Source organism: Nelusetta ayraudi, unplaced genomic scaffold, assembly GCF_046127955.1.
Source record: "Nelusetta ayraudi isolate G7.1 ecotype Tasmania unplaced genomic scaffold, CSIRO-AGI_Nayr_v1 ptg000006l, whole genome shotgun sequence".
NCBI lineage: Eukaryota > Metazoa > Chordata > Actinopteri > Tetraodontiformes > Monacanthidae > Nelusetta > Nelusetta ayraudi.
The window spans coordinates 6,911,245-6,928,072 of NW_027466056.1; the positions used below are offsets into that span (position 1 = coordinate 6,911,245).

Consider the following 16,828-nt stretch of genomic DNA (forward strand, 5'->3'; position numbering starts at 1 on the left):
AAGTGGAGGGAGGGGCCAATCTGGCCAGCCATGGGGAATCAGAAGGAGTTTTTCAATATTTTTTAATCTTATCGCGGGGTTGAGCAGAGCCTGACATTTTCTTTGCCTCTCTCTCTGGTGTCTCCCTGGGAAGGCAGGTACCAGGTGCTGGCCAACAACAACCTGCAGATCGGCGAGGTGACCAAGGCGGACGAGGGTGTGTACCGCTGCGAGGCCAGCGTGGAGGCGCGGGGCGAGATCGACTTCGTGGACATCGCCGTGGTCGTCAACGGTGAGTTAGCCACGGTTGCTAACCGGGGTGACGGAGGCGGTGGCGTTCTGTAGCCCCACACAAAGGGGTCGAGGAGACGTGCCACAATTATTTATCTTGTGTGTTTGGCCCAATATTTGACATGTGACATAACGTCAGCGTTATGTGAAGGCAGTCCTTCTCAAATGGTGTGGCCCTGGGGAACATGCGTCCTTTTCGCCGTACTAGAATAAAGTGTAATTAGACTTCCACTACAATAGATGGCAGTGGCGCTCTTGCTGTCAGAGTGTGCGCATGGAGTAGCTGATGGAGCAATTACTCCTAATAGCTCCATATGAGCGATTACATTACTCCATGTGAAGGGTTTTTGTGCACCGAGCATGTGCACACACAGCATAGAGCAGGAGATATCAAGTGCAAACCCTTGACACAACATGAAAAAATATTTAATGGGCATGAAAAAAAAGGGCGGAGACAGACGGACATAATGAGACAAACAAAAGTCTCCCTAAAGCCAAGACCAGGAAATATGACAAAGCGTATGTAGTGATTGGCTTCACTGTGACCATGGTAGGAGACGAGGAGACTCACGAGGAATCCATGGACCCACCCCTACTGCAAAAATGGATCCTGCCGACAACGGCAGAATGTGGCAAGGCCCAGAGGGCCCGGGTGGGCTTCGAACCCCAGACTCCCGGGTAATAGTCATGCACGCTTAACCAGTCAGCCAAAGGGACATCCTCTTGGCCAAGTGATCAATTGGGAGGCATAGTGAAAGGACCGTCAACAGTCCCATGAACATCAGCGTTAGGTTAACGTCAGCGTTATCTTAACATCAGCGTTAGCTAGCTAACCCAACGCTTTAGCCACCGCGTCCGTAGTGGCACTAGTGTGAAGTAGCACGGAACGTATGCGACACATCTGAGTCTATGGTACTTTGACGGCATCGCAAATACCTGCGAAACCTTTTTAAAACTTTCTTGGATAAAGCTAAACTCTCAACGACGACGCAGAATTGTCCGCTGCCCTGCGAAGAGGTCGAGGCTCCCGCCTCCACTTGGTGACAGAAACCGACAGTCGGAATTGAAACATTACAAAGAGATTAGAGAAGAAACAGGAAGATTTGCTGCTGCTGCTGCTGAAGCATCGGCCTTTCAGACGCTCCTCCCCTCCCCCTTCTACCAAGATGAAAATATTAGCAGAGATTAAATTAGATTAGAGGAGAGCTGTGTAGTATAGTATAGATTTTTATGTGCGACTGGAGTCGAGCGAATTGGGCGTCGGTGGAAAATTACACCTTCCAAAAGTAGGAAAACCAGGTGGATATTATCGGCTGTTGCGTGAACGCCTTTATGTCGACTCAGAAGTCAAGGTTTGCATATTGAGGTTGTGTGTGTGTGTATCCATGTGTGTATATATGTATGTATATGCTTTATATATTAACATATATGTACATATATAAATGTAAATATACATATATATATATATATATGAAGTATATCTTCCATCTGACAACCGCAACTCTGACTTTCTCCCTCAATTTAAATCCAGACTCAAAACTTTCTTTTCAGATTCGCCATTTCTAACTCCATTTCCATTTCTATTATGTTTTATTTTTTATTCTATTTTATTAATTATTATTACTTATTAGCGTGTGTAGCTTTTATCTATCTATAAATATATATGTATGTATATATATATATATATATGGGTATAGGTATATATGAGGTTTGTTTTTTCCTCCCTGATTGCAGCCACCTCGTTTGGGTTTGTATTAATTAGCCATAATTATTTCCCCACTTGGAAGGAAGCCTCTCTCTTGTTGCTGCGCGGAAGGTAAAGCGGCGCCGTCGTCGGTAATGACCTCACAAGGCTCAGCGTCTCTTCTTTCTGATTACGGCTGCCATTAACAGACCCGCCGACGACTCCGAGTCGCTTGTTTCACTCACTGCGGCTTCGTTTCGTTTCTTTTTTTCCTTTTTCTTTTTTTGATCACCCCGTTGAGTCGAGCTGTCGGCAGCTGCGGAATCGGCGGCGACGCTGACTTGACTCGACTGTTTCCGCGGCAGCCGAGCGGCAAATTAAGGTTGAGCAGCGAGGCGATGGGCGCCGCCGCCATCGCGAACGCACTTGTCAGCTGTGACAGATCCGCCTCTGTGGACGTCGCTCATAATTGGTCCACTTAAGCTGAAGCAGGTCTTCTTTTGCCTGTCAACTTCGACGGAGGAGTCCTCGATCTCTATCTATCTCCATCCATCTCTCTCACTCTCAATTCGCCCCCCAAAAAAAATCCAAAGGGCGTTGTGGTAATCGTCTCATTTGTCCTGATTGAGATCTGTTTTCGCTCAGTGGCGCCTTAGCGGCCGCAGCCGCAACCCCTTCCGGATGCAGATCCCATGTGAACACAACTTTGCTGAAAGTTTTGCCCCAATCGGACAAACTCCCTGTGTGGAACATCACTAGGTTGGCGTGGCATGTATTCATAGAGAGAACTTAAAGGGAGAGCAAAGAATTTAACACGTTGACTAATAAAGATTAATTATGATTAATCTTGCCCTAATTAGCAAACAAGAGGGCTGCCGACCTCGGCCTTTGGTCTTTTTCTTTTTTCGTCGCTAATGAGACTGGACTGGACTAATTTTATTCCGCATATGCACATTTGACAATGCTTCCTTACTGCTATTAAGCAATTCCATAACGTAAAAATAATATAGAAAGAAAACAAGTGACTTCGAAAAGGCTTGAGAAGACACATGGCTTGTTAGCTCTCACCACTTTCTCCAAACACAAAAAAGGATACATACATACACACACATACATACATACATACATACATACATACATACATGAACGTACGGATGCTTAATGCCGGTATTTAATGAAAGTAAACTGTTCCCTGTTGTAAATTGGTATCGGTGTCGCGGTAGCGGTACATATGTACACATATATGTACTTTTAGTAGACGTAGAGTACTCAACCCCAGTACCACTACCAATACCCGATACCAGTCTTGGGTATTGGTATATCTGATAGTGTCATATGAATAGTTTTAAGCCCTGCTAAAGTGTATGATCAAAAATCAAACAAAATAGTAAAATGTGAGTCTGGACACGGATGACACAGCAAACGTTAAGGACTTTCCTGCGCTGATCCGAGCCAAGTAGGTACTAGCGGAAACATGCCCCGAAATAGCACGCGAAATGTCTTATTTAGACACGTCAAAGTAGTCCAACACAATCGATGCCACGATTGCTGCCACAAACACACAAGGGAAGTTTACGTCATGCCGTTTATGGCACAGGTAGGACGTCCATGGAGAAATGGTGTGCTTGATTTGCTCACCCAAACCCAACTTCAACACAGCACTGGCAATTTTCGCAATTTTGACTGGAGCTTTTATATCAGAGCTGTTTTGAATAATATCGGATTCATCGGTATAACTTGACAATTCCTGATAAATAAATATAAATATAAATATCCCTAAATGAACGTCCTGTCCTGATTGAGCACAGCATTGGGATTTGAAGTATTAGCATTACATGTAGCAGTACCGGCGGAACAGCAGCTCTCGTAGTGATTTTGTATTGGCCTCGCGGGCTAAGTGTAATTATACTTAGATTGACACCTATGCTTCCAAAGGATTACTCTTATTGAGGTTCTCTGAAAAGAGGAGCGGGGGTCGCGGTCACAAGGAGGAAAAAAAAAAGTGTTATCGACGGTCATCTAGACACTGGTCGAACAACAAGGCGGACTTCCCCGACGCAAGCAGATAGAGACGGAGTGGAGTGCCGGGAGGCCTCCAACTCCACCACCAAACGTCAATGAGTGCAGCAGAAGGAGGTTTTATCAATCTGCACAGGGGACAGTAGTGGAGTTTCCCCGGGGCCTTGGCGGGCGCAAACACCACCCAGCCAAGATAAACAAGCTGATATAAAAAATAAAAAAAACAGACGGTGAGAGACACTCTCTCTGTCTCTCTGTGTCTGTCCAGGACCCCCTGCAGGAAGAATGGACCGATGAATAAAGAAAGAATGAAATATAAAAAGGCTGAGGACTGAGCAGAGGCGGCCACATTGCAATCCCTGGGCCGCGGCCAGTGTCCCCGTAGGGGGCGGCGATGGGCAGCTAGTCGCCACTTAGCACTCGGCTGTGTCGCTGGGCTTGGGGCGGACATCCATTCTCGTCACAACACAAGTGGGGAAGGGGGGATGGTGGTGGAGGAGGAGGAGCCGACACCAGGCTTTGGCTCAATCATCCCCCAACTGCTTCTGGGAGCCTGTCTTTAGCAGTTCTTCTTATTTTTTGGTCTAGATATTTCTTTCCCGTGTCTCACCGAGTCCAAAATCCACCTTGTAAACACTGCGGCTCGACACACAAGGGTTTTTTTTTCCTTACTTTTTCCTCCCTCCTTCCTTTTTTTTTGGGTTGGAGGAAGGAGGAGGACTTCGAAACCCTGCGGGAGCTGCGCTGAGCTTGAGCGCCTGTGATGCCTTGTCGTATATTTCAGATCTCTGCGGGTACAAACGCCAAAAGAAGGCGAGAAGACGTCCTTTTGAAACAGTTCCATGCTTCAATTGCCTCAAAGCGATGAAACCGCCTGCCATTTGAAGAAAGGAGGTGAAATGAATGGAGGACGTTCCCTCTGATTTGACTAATGTTTGCCCTCCGTCAGCACCCAAATGCAAGAAAGACACGGTTGGACATTGATCCATTCATCTCAGCTTAAATCGTAATTTGCTCCCCCCAGGGGAAGGAACGATGATTACCACCGAGAGGAAATGGACCAAAAGCGAAGAAGACACAGTATGTGCTTTTGGCCGAAATTTCTTTTATGCGACCGACGAAAAAAATCAGCTTTCAAAGGCACCCGTCTAGACCTGAAAGCTGCAAATTATTTAGCGTTCGGTCGTCGGGAAGCAAACCCCCCAACACCACCCCATCGCTTTTTGTTGAAAAGCCCTCAGGCAGCACGGCCTTGGGCGCATCTTCAACTCGGACAGCGACGTCGTCCATCAGGCAAGACAGCGGTGGACAATCAGCGGTGCCCGCTGAATGAAGATTGCATCGGAAACCCGGCGACTGAAAAGCAAGAGAAGATAGAGACGCATTCAGCACTCGACAGCCGTGACAACTGTATTGATTAATATTTTTCGCGCTTTGACATAAAGTTTGTCGAAAGAAAAAAAAAATCCCTTTTTGAACGTTTCAAAGGAGCAATTCTTTTCCCGCTCTTCCATTAGAATGCAACAGAGGCACAGACGGGAAACGGTTGTGCGACGGGCGAAATCACTCTATTTCTGTTCTTATTCCACTTTTTTTTCAATGAGTCTCCAAGTTGGACGAAAAGTAGAGAAGCTCACACGGACTGACCCACAGCTGAACATCTGGTAGTGATGTAGTGATCATTTCGACACCAATGTACATTAGGTATTGGTGTTAATCAATATTAGAGCAATGAGATTGTTACTTTAGATTTTTTTTTTTTCTAGATATTGCAATTGTAAATATTCACTGTTTAAACTAGCATTTGGGATGTCTATTAAGTTGGAATAAAAAAGTTTTTGTTTTGTTTTGTTTTGCCCTCATCTCGTGAAATTATTGTGATAATAACCGAGAGCAGAGAAAATTTGAATGGGCAGCAAACGAGGAGAAGACTTCATCTCCATCTATAAGAATTTTCTATTTACCTAAAATAATCAAATTCCGTCCCAGGTTTTAACTGATGAATAATCCACATAGGGAGAAAAAACACTTAAAAATCCTTCAGATCATCCTGAATTTCCTTCAGATTTAGCAATTTGATGATCTATTCACCTTCATTAAAAACTATCAGTATGGTATTGGTACTGCAGATACAGGATTTAGTATTGGATACCAAATCTTGCAGTATCACACTTCGCTACCGAACAGGGCAGAAAAAGAGCCGCATGATCAAGAGCGGGCTCAAGAGAAACCCGCATTTGCAAAGTTGTGGTCATTTTGTCATCTTATTCTGAAACCATTCAAAGATTTTTGATGCCATTTCCAGCCTGACTCAGACGTGGGGGTGGGCGTCCGCAATGCCGGTTTGTCCTCGCCGGCGTGGTGAGCAGTCATTTGTCACCCCTGGACAGCGTGAGAGGAGGCCATGAATTGAGGCGTCTGTCAGGACGGACAGACTCATTTTTCAGCTGCTGCGAGTGAGTGCGAGTGGTTGGCCCTTGCTTTGGAGCGGATGAAAAGGGAAAAAAATGGGACGACAATTCCCCCTTGTTTGCTGGAAATGTACCATACTCAAGCGGCCAATGAGGACGCACGAGGAGAAAAGGCGGCGCTGCAGACAAAGAGAGCAGTGTTAGAAAAGCAGCTTCAGTTTGCGTCTATGCTAATTTGAAAAATTTTAAAGCATTTTTGGGTTGTCACTTCTCGCACGACGCAACACGCAATATTTTCCAAAATGCTCGATCGCCCTTTTGATGCAAATCACTTTGGAGTGCTCTTTGGAGAAGATCCAAACACTCTCTCTCTCTCCCTCTCTCTCTCTCTCTCTCTCTCTCTCTCTCTCTCTCTCTCTCTCTCTCTCTCTGAAACACACACACATGTCGCATCTGCCAACTCTTCCATTTCACTCTCTTTTCAAAAGAGCTTCCTGTTTTTTCCCCCCCTTTCTTTTCCTGTATTTATATCAGAGGTCCATCCAGTCCGCGTGCTCGGTAACCGCCGAGCCGCGCTTGCCAGGATTGTTTCTATGGCGACTAATGGTGATGCAAAATGGAAGTAACCTCGTGATATTTGCCCCGGTTGCCTCCTCCGACTCATCTACCTAATTGTTGGTTCGCTCGCTCAGGCGGCAGACCTGCAATTTTCTCCTTCGCCGGCTGCCGGTGCAAACTACCAGCCCCGTCTTTCAAAGACTCCTCCAAATTATCCACGCAGACGTCAGTCACAACCATCCAGGCTCGGCTGGTCTCTGTGACATTACGTTTCCGCCAATTATGAATTAAGAGCGGCTTGATTTCAGTCTCGGGTCTGGATTGCAAGAACGAATCCCGAATGGTAATAACAAGCATTCGCCTCACAGTCATTCCGCCCACAGTCCCCATCAAGACTTTCCAGCAGATGTTGACATTTCCAAGGAGCAGACTTCTGAAGAATCTGTATCGTATCAGTATTGGCGATACGAGCACTTGGATGTATTTGGTATCAGACAGATACCGGACCTCCCTGCTCTGCTTCGACAGAGTTATTCAAAGGGGCGATGACTTAAACATGAGAGACTCAGCGGATCCCTCTTTTTGGATGCTCACATTCAGCCGTCGGAGGGCTCTTTTGAAGTCGTCTCATTAACCAGGGTTCACTGGCGCCGGAGTGCAGTCTCGCGCGAGGAGGAGAGGATGTCGGAGTCCAAATCAGTTGCGATCACGTTGGGTGTCTGCCGAGCACTTCATCTGTGCCTCCCGGTCTGCGCCTCGGCATCGTTGTGTGGGGTTTTTCTTTCCTCGCAGAAACACAAATATTCATCTATCAGCACGCGGCTGCAACCCGCATGATGAATAGCCGCTATTAGGGTCCAGATGATTCAAATCAGTTTGGGATTTGGACGTACACCCCCAACCAAAGAGCTGTACACGTACCCGGTGGAATTGATCAATCCAACAGGTATGTCAGCAGCTTCATTCGCTCTCTGCCACAATGGGATGTTTCAACTAGAAAACCTCACGGGCGTCTTAGCCACAGGACAGGGTTACACTGAGGGTGGGAGGTGGGGACCCTGGCACTGAGGGGCGTACCGCAGGTGACTCCACCTGAAGGACGACCCGCGTTCATCCGGAGATCCCCAAGATCTTTTCCCAGGTCGCACTTTCACCGCCTTCCAGCCGCCGTTGCTGTCTCCTTTTCTTGTTTTTCAGAGTATTTATTTATTTTAATTAGAGGGATGCAAATTATTCTGTTCTGGTGTCCATGCGCAGCTGCCACTTGCCGGGACACATAGTTAACTCGAGTGCAAACATCTGTTCGCTGGATTCTCATTTGCTGGATGAGACCCGCCGCTTTTTCGTAAACAGGGGGACCCCTTGAAATCGATGCGTATTCATTTTCCTGCCTTGCTCGGCGGTCAGTTGTTGTGCGACAGGACGGCATTGTGTAAAGCAGGAAGACACTTGAATGAAGCTTATAACAGAGGATCAGCGTCTGCACAGAAACTGAACTGCCCTTCGGTCTGGACATTGATTCTTCTTCGGATCCACATTTGGCTTTTTTTTTTTTTTTTTTCATACTGAGAGTTGTCAGGCTTTTAAAAATGGAAGTGTGGACTTAAAAAAGACCAGTGTGAGTAAAACCAAGATACTAGGACCTTGGATCAAGCAAACCAGAGCGGTGTTGGGTATACTTTGTGACATCATAAAGGGAGAATTTTCTGAAGTCTGTGTTATTTGCGGCGGCTTTCCAAAAGGAAGAACTTTTCAAAACTTTAATCTCTGTGGCCTTCACTGGAAGGACCGAGACACGGATTATTGTTAAAAAAAAATAAATAAATAAATAAATGAATAAAAAATGTTTTGCATAATACAGGACCTTTAAGATGACGTTCGCTTCAGCGGGTGTTTGTTAATTTTTCCGCATCAGCGAGCCTCCAAACTGAAAGCCTAAGTGCTTCAGTCAAAGTCACCCATTTCATTTGAACAGCGCATGATAAAAGATAAATGTCCATCAAACATTCAGTCTTGTTGTTCACTCAGTCATATTTTTAGGATCAAAACAAATGTTTTCCCTCTAAAATATTAACGCCTCAATGTTGCTCTGTTGTCAAAGGACTTTTCTTTTCTTTTTTTGTCTGTGGCCCAAGGTCCTTAATGCAAAAAATACCCTTTAACTGGGGGATCCCAGGGGATAGAACGGCTGTTCAGACCGGCTCAGCAAACAGCTTTTTTTCTTTCCCCTGGCCGCCATATTATTAGTTAAGCCACAAAGAAACGTTTTGGACGCATTTCTACGGATTTAGCCCAATCAAACGGCGACATTACCGCCCTCGCATCACTTCCGCTTGTGTGGGTTTTTTTTCTTTTTGCCTTTGTGTTAGTACCAGAGCAGGATCCGAGGGATTGGCCCACAGGCCCCCAGGCCCGCCCCCCTTTTGGGATTACAAGAGGCCGCCGACGGGGCCACTTTAATCCATTTGCAAGAAATGCGCCTCAGCCGGAAACAGTTTTCCTCTTTTTTTTTTACGGATTTTTCTTTTTCCGAAAACTAACCGGCAGTGCTTTTCTCTCCGCAGTCCCTCCGGTGCTGTCGGTGTTCCAGCAGTCCTTCAACGCCACTGCCGACTACCAGGAGTCCGTCACCTTCACCTGCATCACCTCCGGATCCCCCGACCCTGTGGTCACATGGCACAGGTACCTTTTTTTTTCCCCCATCTACCTTAATCCATCCCTCCCCCCCCACAGCCCTCTCCTCAGCCTTGACTGTCTGGCTCGGCAAGATATTGAAAAGCGGAAAACTTTTGAAACCAGGCGAAGGTTTCGCTAGCAAAAGCCAGAACATCCGTCAGCTGATGCGAGACGGGATTTCTTTCCACAGGGTTTTCGCAACCCAGCTGCGGGGATTTGGACCTAAAAGCAGGAGCAAAAGTCGGGAGGAGCTGATGGCGCCTGCTTTGTGTGGCGGCTCTCAAATGGGATTTAAATTTTTGAAAAAGATCTGTTAAAAAAAAGAGGTTTAAAAGCACACATGAATGTTTTCAGTGAGTTAAATTCTTTCAACAATAATTATCCCGATTAGCATCCTATCATGCTCATGTAAAGACGTTCTACAGAACAGTGATCATGTCATCGTATTTTTTTAAGATTCCTTGTAGTGCCTTTTCCAACCATTAGGAGATGCTGGACTTCGCACACTTGACCATTAGACGACTTAAAAGCAGCAGTGTTTTACAGCAACGCCATGTGTGCACAAAGACCTCGCAGCGGCTGATTTAACGCGCTGCAGAGGGACAAAACGAGAAGAGGGGGAAGCGTAAAAAATTAGGGCCTGAAAAGCTCGCACCCAGCAATTATCCTGCGCCCGCTCTGCAGGCGTCTGTGACAGGCTCTTTTACCGTTGAACAGCTATTGATCACGCCCACGTATCGACGTTCTGGTTCACGCTCTTTTTTTTTTTTTTTGCCTACATCGCACTTGTAATGACCCAATGCTGTTTTCGTGGGGGTTTTTTTAAGCCGTGTTAACAGAAATTAGTCACATCAACTCTGCTGTTGCTGCTTCTTCCTTTTTCTTCTTCTTCTCCTTCTTTGAAACGCGGCGTGCCGCCCGTCGATTCTCAAACGAAGCCTCACTCCCCTTTCTCGACAGTCATTAATTCCAACGCGGGGCCGAGAAAGAGTCAAACTGGAATTTCTCTGTCAATCAATCCGCCGGCTCCCCTCTCTGCACCCATAGCTGCGCATCCAGAGCGGCGAAGATTCTGCCGCCGCCCGATGTTTCCGTCCGGTGATTTATCGCCAGCTTTTTAGCAGGTTCTTGTCATTTTTTTTCTTTTTTTTTCCCCCTGTTATAACGCGGCGCTGCGAAGAATGGAAATCGATAGCCGCCCTGAAGCAGAGACGCTGCCAGACTGTGTGCGAACGCCCCCTTCTAAGGGTACAATTGATTGACCGGCGACAGGGCTGTGTGTCGCTTTTTAACATCCAGAAAACCGCTCGCCCTGGTAAACTCACAGGGCCGAGATCTGTGTGTGTCTGAGGTGTTTTTGTGTGCATGCACGTCCTTCTTTTCTTTCTATCTTTCTTTTTCGTTCAGAGAGTTCCATCTGTTCCTAGTGTTCATGTATAACCATGTTCAGAACAGTCAAAAGAAAAAATGTCTGGGTCCTGGGAAGGAAACGTGTTGATATGAAACTATCTGTGGACACAGATGGAAAAATCATTGTGGTTTTCTTTTCTATCGATAATTTTTTTATTATTATTTTTTTTCTCTCTCTCTCTTATCCTTTGTGCCATGAACCGGTAAACCATAAAACAGAAGAGAGCATGTGATAAAAATGAGATGTGATGATGTGGTAAAAAAAAAAAAAAAAAAAAAGTAAATAAATAAATAAAAGAAAAGGTGATATAGAAAAGCACACAGGAAACGATCTGCACTTGTGTATTGCAGATTTCCATAAGTAGTTAGATAGATAGATAGATAGATAGATAGATAGATAGATAGACATGCAGTAACAAATTGAACGCAACAGAGTAAAAGAACAACCTGTATATATTAAAATACCAATTTAAAAGGAGCACTCTTGATGGAGTACTTACAGCAAATGAGCATTATATAACACAATTACGAATGTGTGTCGTGCAAAAATGAGGACGTGCTTAAAGGCATAATGTGTTAAGTGCAGTGGCATGTGGTCGGAACGATAATAATTACAATATTTAGAGCAATTGTCCCGTCTTTTGTGGCGCGGTAATTAACTTATTTCAAAATGGAGAGAAAACACACCCACACAAACCGTCGGCGTCGGGGGTGCAGCGAGTCTGCCGCACTGCTGTTTCTCAGTCAAACACAAAAAATAAAATAAAATGAAATAAAATAAAGAAAATCCCGGAAAAAGACGGATTTAGTTTTAAAATAATCATCACCTTGGGCGTAGAGTTGCCGGGCTACGTTGTTTACCCCGAGGAAGAGGAACTGTATAATGCCAGTAGTGCTGTAAAAATGCACCGGCCCTGCGCTTTATCTCCAAGATTGATGCTGGTGTAATGAGAAGTGTCCGTGTCCGCAGGGGGAAAAAAAAGAGCCTTTTGTCATGGCAGAGGGAGTGGAGCGCATGCATCATTTTGCTAAGAACAAACAAGGTTTGAAGACACTTGAACTCCAAAGCCCTAATTTATCTAATTTTCCTGGGCCAAAAAGCATTCATTTTATTTCGCTTTTTTTTTTTTCCTTCTGTGTGCTGCCATGTCTCAGTTGCAGAGCGAACTGGCTTTTAATCATTTTCCGGATGCACATTTTAATCATAATTGAAAAAAAAAATGCTGTATTTGTTCACTGTCTGAGACTGTTTCTCAGCAGCACGTGATGGTTAAGTTATGTTTCATATGATACGCTCATTTAACAATGCATATCGCAATTAAAGACGACTCGTGAGGGCTGTGGGCTAAACAGATGAGTTTGTTTGCTTAACCACCCGCTGAAATTTGTCTTGTAGGAGGCGAAATGACGAATTCAGGGTTGCGTATTGAGACAAATGAGTCTCCTCAGGTGACTCAGCCGGTGAACTGAAAATGCTTGCACTCGAGTCGAGTGTCTAAGGAAAGAGGAATGCACCTTGCATAAATAATGTTTTTTGAGTTTGTGGTATGGTAGGGACAAGTCCAGAGGAAACTACTGGAAAAAGGGTCTAAATGTAGTTAGTTGTGGTTTAGAATGATCATATTCTGACTAACAGGACACCTGGCCAGGCAGTGTGACACTCAAATGAAGCTCAGCGTTTACTTAAATATGACTTATAATGTCAGTATATTTAAAATATTCCTCCTCTGTATAGACTGAACATTGTTTTATGCCATCTTTTACCAAACACAGTTCAGCTTCTCAGAGGTTGCACAACGTGTTTTATTTTGCCTTAATTAATATCTCCTTGACAAATTTCTTTAAACTTTAAAATCTCTGAAACCAAATAATATTCTAAATATTGCCATATTATTAGCAAATCCAACTTTAACAAAACAGCCCCCACAAACTCTCTTTTAGTGTAATGATGCAAATAAGATATTCAGGACATTTTCATCACTTTATGAAAAGCCAAAAAAAACACTACACCAAGGACACGGAGGTCCAAGCAGGTTGTTCAAGCAACCTACCACAGCTAAAAGTCACCTATATTCATGAATCAGAAGCACCACAGCGTTTTAATGTGCTGTTTACTTGGGTTAGAGGTTTTCATGCTGGTTAGGTAGCTCGCTGGCAGGTCACCCCTGTCCGCAAAAGATTTCTCATTGCGATGGCCTTCGCATCTTTCAGGCAAGTTTGCCACGGTAGTTGTTTCGGTTCACTCTTTCACCCTCTTTCTCTTTGACCTGCTCACCATGGAGCTCGCTAAATCATCAACGTTTAAATTTTCCCAAGTACCCTCAACTTTTTTTTTGCACGCAACGACTGCGTCTCCGTTGTCCCTTAGTGCCGCTCGAAGGGAACAAAGTCACGGTGGGCTCAGTCTCACCTCAATCCGCCGCTCGTCCAGGCTGATGGACTACCCGTCAGCATCAGTCGGCATAATCACATCCAGCTTCCTGTTGTTGAGACGAACACCCCACCCCCCCGCCCTTCCTTTCTTTCCTGCCGCCTTACCCGAGTTATTACGACTTGGCTTTGGTGTTTCCTCCATCGACTTTCTACTACACTGCCTGCCGTTCCCCTCTCAGTACAGTCAGACTCTATATACATTATATATATATATATATATATGTGTATACACACACACACATACTGTATATAGAAATCTATGTATTGTTTTTGTCTGCATTTCACGACTCCAGTTCTTGGAAGACTAAAATTGTTCTCATTTATCAATTCGGTGAAGTTGTCAGGAAGCGGGCCGAAACGTTTTGCATGACAATAAAGAGCCGCATTTAGCGCTTCTGAATTTGATTTGCAGAGATGTTTGAGGTCCGGAATCGCATTACCACTTTTAAGATCGAGGGCACGGTCGTCCGCGTTGAGCAAAGAGCTGTAGGAGTTCGTCTTCATGGCAACCGCGATCACGTTCTCTGTGTGGCTATAGTAGTCACGGCTGGGGTCGGATAAATAATGCATTTTTAAGGGTGTTTGCGGAGAGGGTGAAAGACGTGAAGATTTTCTCTGTGCGGTCGGCATGCGTTTAAGGGTTTTTGAAATGTATTTGAAGTAGATCGTAGATCAAGCCGCGGGTTAAATGCCTTGCTCAAGGATGCAGGGCGTGGACGACAATCCCCATTCGATTCACTTGTGTCTGGGATCTTTGCTTTTCTCTGTCTGATCGCCAGATGGAAACCACTGACAGGGAGGCTCCGACCTCGGCAATCTCACGGATGGATTGTTGGGATTTCTTTCCACCCGGGGCGATTTAAGCGTCCTAAAAGAATAATGAATAATAAAGAATAATGTAACACCTCCTCATTCTTCTTCTTCTTCTCTTTTTAAGATAAGATTGGTTCTCCGATACCTTTGTGCCTGCGCAGTTCAGCGCGATATGGAGCCATGTAATCTGCTCCTGTCATCTCACCGCCATTGTTGGCAGATGGTGCGGCTCCCGTCCCCTTTTGAACCTCTTTTCATCCACCCGGTCGCCGAGAATTAGATTTTTCTATGCTTGATTGGCTCACCTGCGGCTGCCCAGCGCTCCTTCAGTGTTGGTGGGAGAAATGGGTGAAAGAAATACTTTGTACAACAACAACGACAAAATAGCTAAGCTATTGCACAACATATCAAGTCCACATAGGAATTTTGTCTACATGTGGTTGGTAGGTGTGGTTATTTTAACACTTTCAAGGCCATCAGGAATTGCCTTGCCATTTTTAAAAATGTGTTTCCCTACAATCTTATCGCTGTTACAGGCACATCTCAAGGACCATTGTCCGGATAATATGTATTCGTTTGGTGAAGAGTACCACAGAAAGTATTTGGAAAGGGAAAGGCAAAACTTTTACCTTTCGGTTTGCTGGGTATCATTCCTAATGTTGATTCCATTTCAGTATCTTGGATTCAATACCAGGTCCAGAACACCAGTTACCAGATGATCTAAAATCAGTTTGAATGATGACAAAAATTCATTGCTATGAAAGCACAATTTCCATTTTTACTGTTGATTCAAATCCTCCAAATCAGGACAGTTGTATTCCCATCTTTTGTCGCTGAGTCCTTTGGTGCAAATGATGAATTTCCACCTTAATGAAGTGGAGCCCCAGTTTGGACGTTGTTGGCACAATGCTAATTTTCACTCTTGTGTCAACGATAGTGACTTTAGTCCATGCCCCTATAATGTGAAAGCCCCTCACCAGCGACTTTAGATCCTGCCATGCATGCCAAGGACCGGAGCATTTCGGTAAGTGGCCCTATCAATGTTCGGTCCCCAGCCCTAAATGGAGTGAACGTTGTGTCTATCACATTTTCAAGGGCCAGTCAAAAGTGTGAAGGCATTGTTTTTGGTGGGAGGGGCAACATGGCCAATTACGGAGCCACTGCCAAGAGGATTAAATCCAGACATGGATCGGTTCAGCTGCCGCCTCTTTATTCGACAATCCTCCCCACAAAAGTCTAGTAAAGGGAAGACAGAGTGCCGTGCGCCGTTTCATTAGCGTTGCTGTCCAAAAACAGCGAAAACTAAAAGGCAAATGCTCGACAAACACTCCAGCGCCGGACAAGAGTGTTTTTTTTTTCGATCAGCCTGTACAAATGTTTGATTGAGCCGTTTTAGCAGCAAAGCAAGGCTCTCAATGACAGTTGAAAGGCTATCTGCTCAAAGAGCTGTTGCCTTGTTTGTGCGCTGCGGATGGAAATAGCTTCAAAACCAAGTTGGCAGTGTTTAAACCCCCCCCCCCCACTTCTCCCCCAGCTTTCAGACGTTTTTTTCAGCCAAATATAAGTATATATATATATATATATATATATATATATATATATATATATATATATATATATATATACACGTATCCCCCGCCGTGACCCTGTTTGTGTCTACCTTGCGCAGGAAAGGCCAGCAATTGGAGCCGTCCGAGCAGTACATGTTCAACAAGCTGGATGGCGGCCGCAGCATGCTGACCATCCGCAACATCCGGCAGGGCGACAGCGGCACCTACACTTGCAGGGCCACCAACAAGGCCGGTTCCCAGGAGAGGGAGCTCTTCCTCAAGGTCTTCGGTAAGTTGCGCTGACATTTGTTCTGTACGATATGATGAGGTGTCCGGACGGAATGGACTTAAAGGTCCAGTGTGTAACATTTGGCCTGATTTATGATTTTTATATTGGTAGAAGCTTAGTATACTGCCCATAAATATATAAAAGTGTATAGTTAGTTATAGTATAGCTGCCATTTTGCACCGCCATATTTCTAAGGTAGCCTGTTGTGGACAGTCCAGCCAGCCTGAAAGTTCGCGCCCTTGAATAAGGTGGATGAGGTGTCCAGGTTTGTGTGCACAGACTACCGTAGTTCACTGGTGAGCTCGAGAGAGGGGAGGGAGGGTGAGTGAAAAAGTGCCGTGATCTAAAATGTAACCGCTTGATGTGGCTGTTTCCTCTCCAAATCCTCAAATAACCCTAAAAGAACACTGAGCCTGAATATGCATTGACTATCTACTTCTCAATCTGTGCAGTGCCACAAAAAATGTTCCATCTTCCATCTGTCATTAAAGGGTAGGACGCAGATACCATTCAGGACTCAACAATAGAAAAAATCAAAAAGAAAACAGGGCATGCACGTAAGAATTTCGAAATCTTAAGATATTTGAGATACATGGTATGCTGTGAAAGCATACACATCATGATTCTGTCCCACAACCGATCAAGGATCTAGTCCCCCAAGTCAGAAATCTCTTGTGATCAAATCAAACGCGATCCAGCGAAAAACGATAACGAA

At 45.0% G+C, this 16,828-nt stretch overlaps 2 protein-coding genes across 3 annotated transcripts in view; one reads left to right on the top strand and one right to left on the bottom strand.

Moving 5' to 3' along the window:
- The window catches only part of LOC142882825 (gamma-glutamylaminecyclotransferase-like), a 301,358-nt gene that overhangs the window by 220,101 nt on the left and 64,429 nt on the right, over positions 1-16,828 (bottom strand). The gene's annotated exons all lie outside the window — the stretch shown is intronic.
- Positions 1-16,828, top strand: part of ncam2 (neural cell adhesion molecule 2) — a 181,692-nt gene that overhangs the window by 109,631 nt on the left and 55,233 nt on the right. For both annotated transcript variants that reach the window (XM_076017504.1, XM_076017505.1), the window contains exons 5-7: positions 134-271; positions 9,507-9,624; positions 15,944-16,113. In XM_076017504.1, coding sequence (XP_075873619.1) covers positions 134-271; positions 9,507-9,624; positions 15,944-16,113 — 426 coding nt within the window. The remainder of the gene's footprint in view (positions 1-133; positions 272-9,506; positions 9,625-15,943; positions 16,114-16,828) is intronic.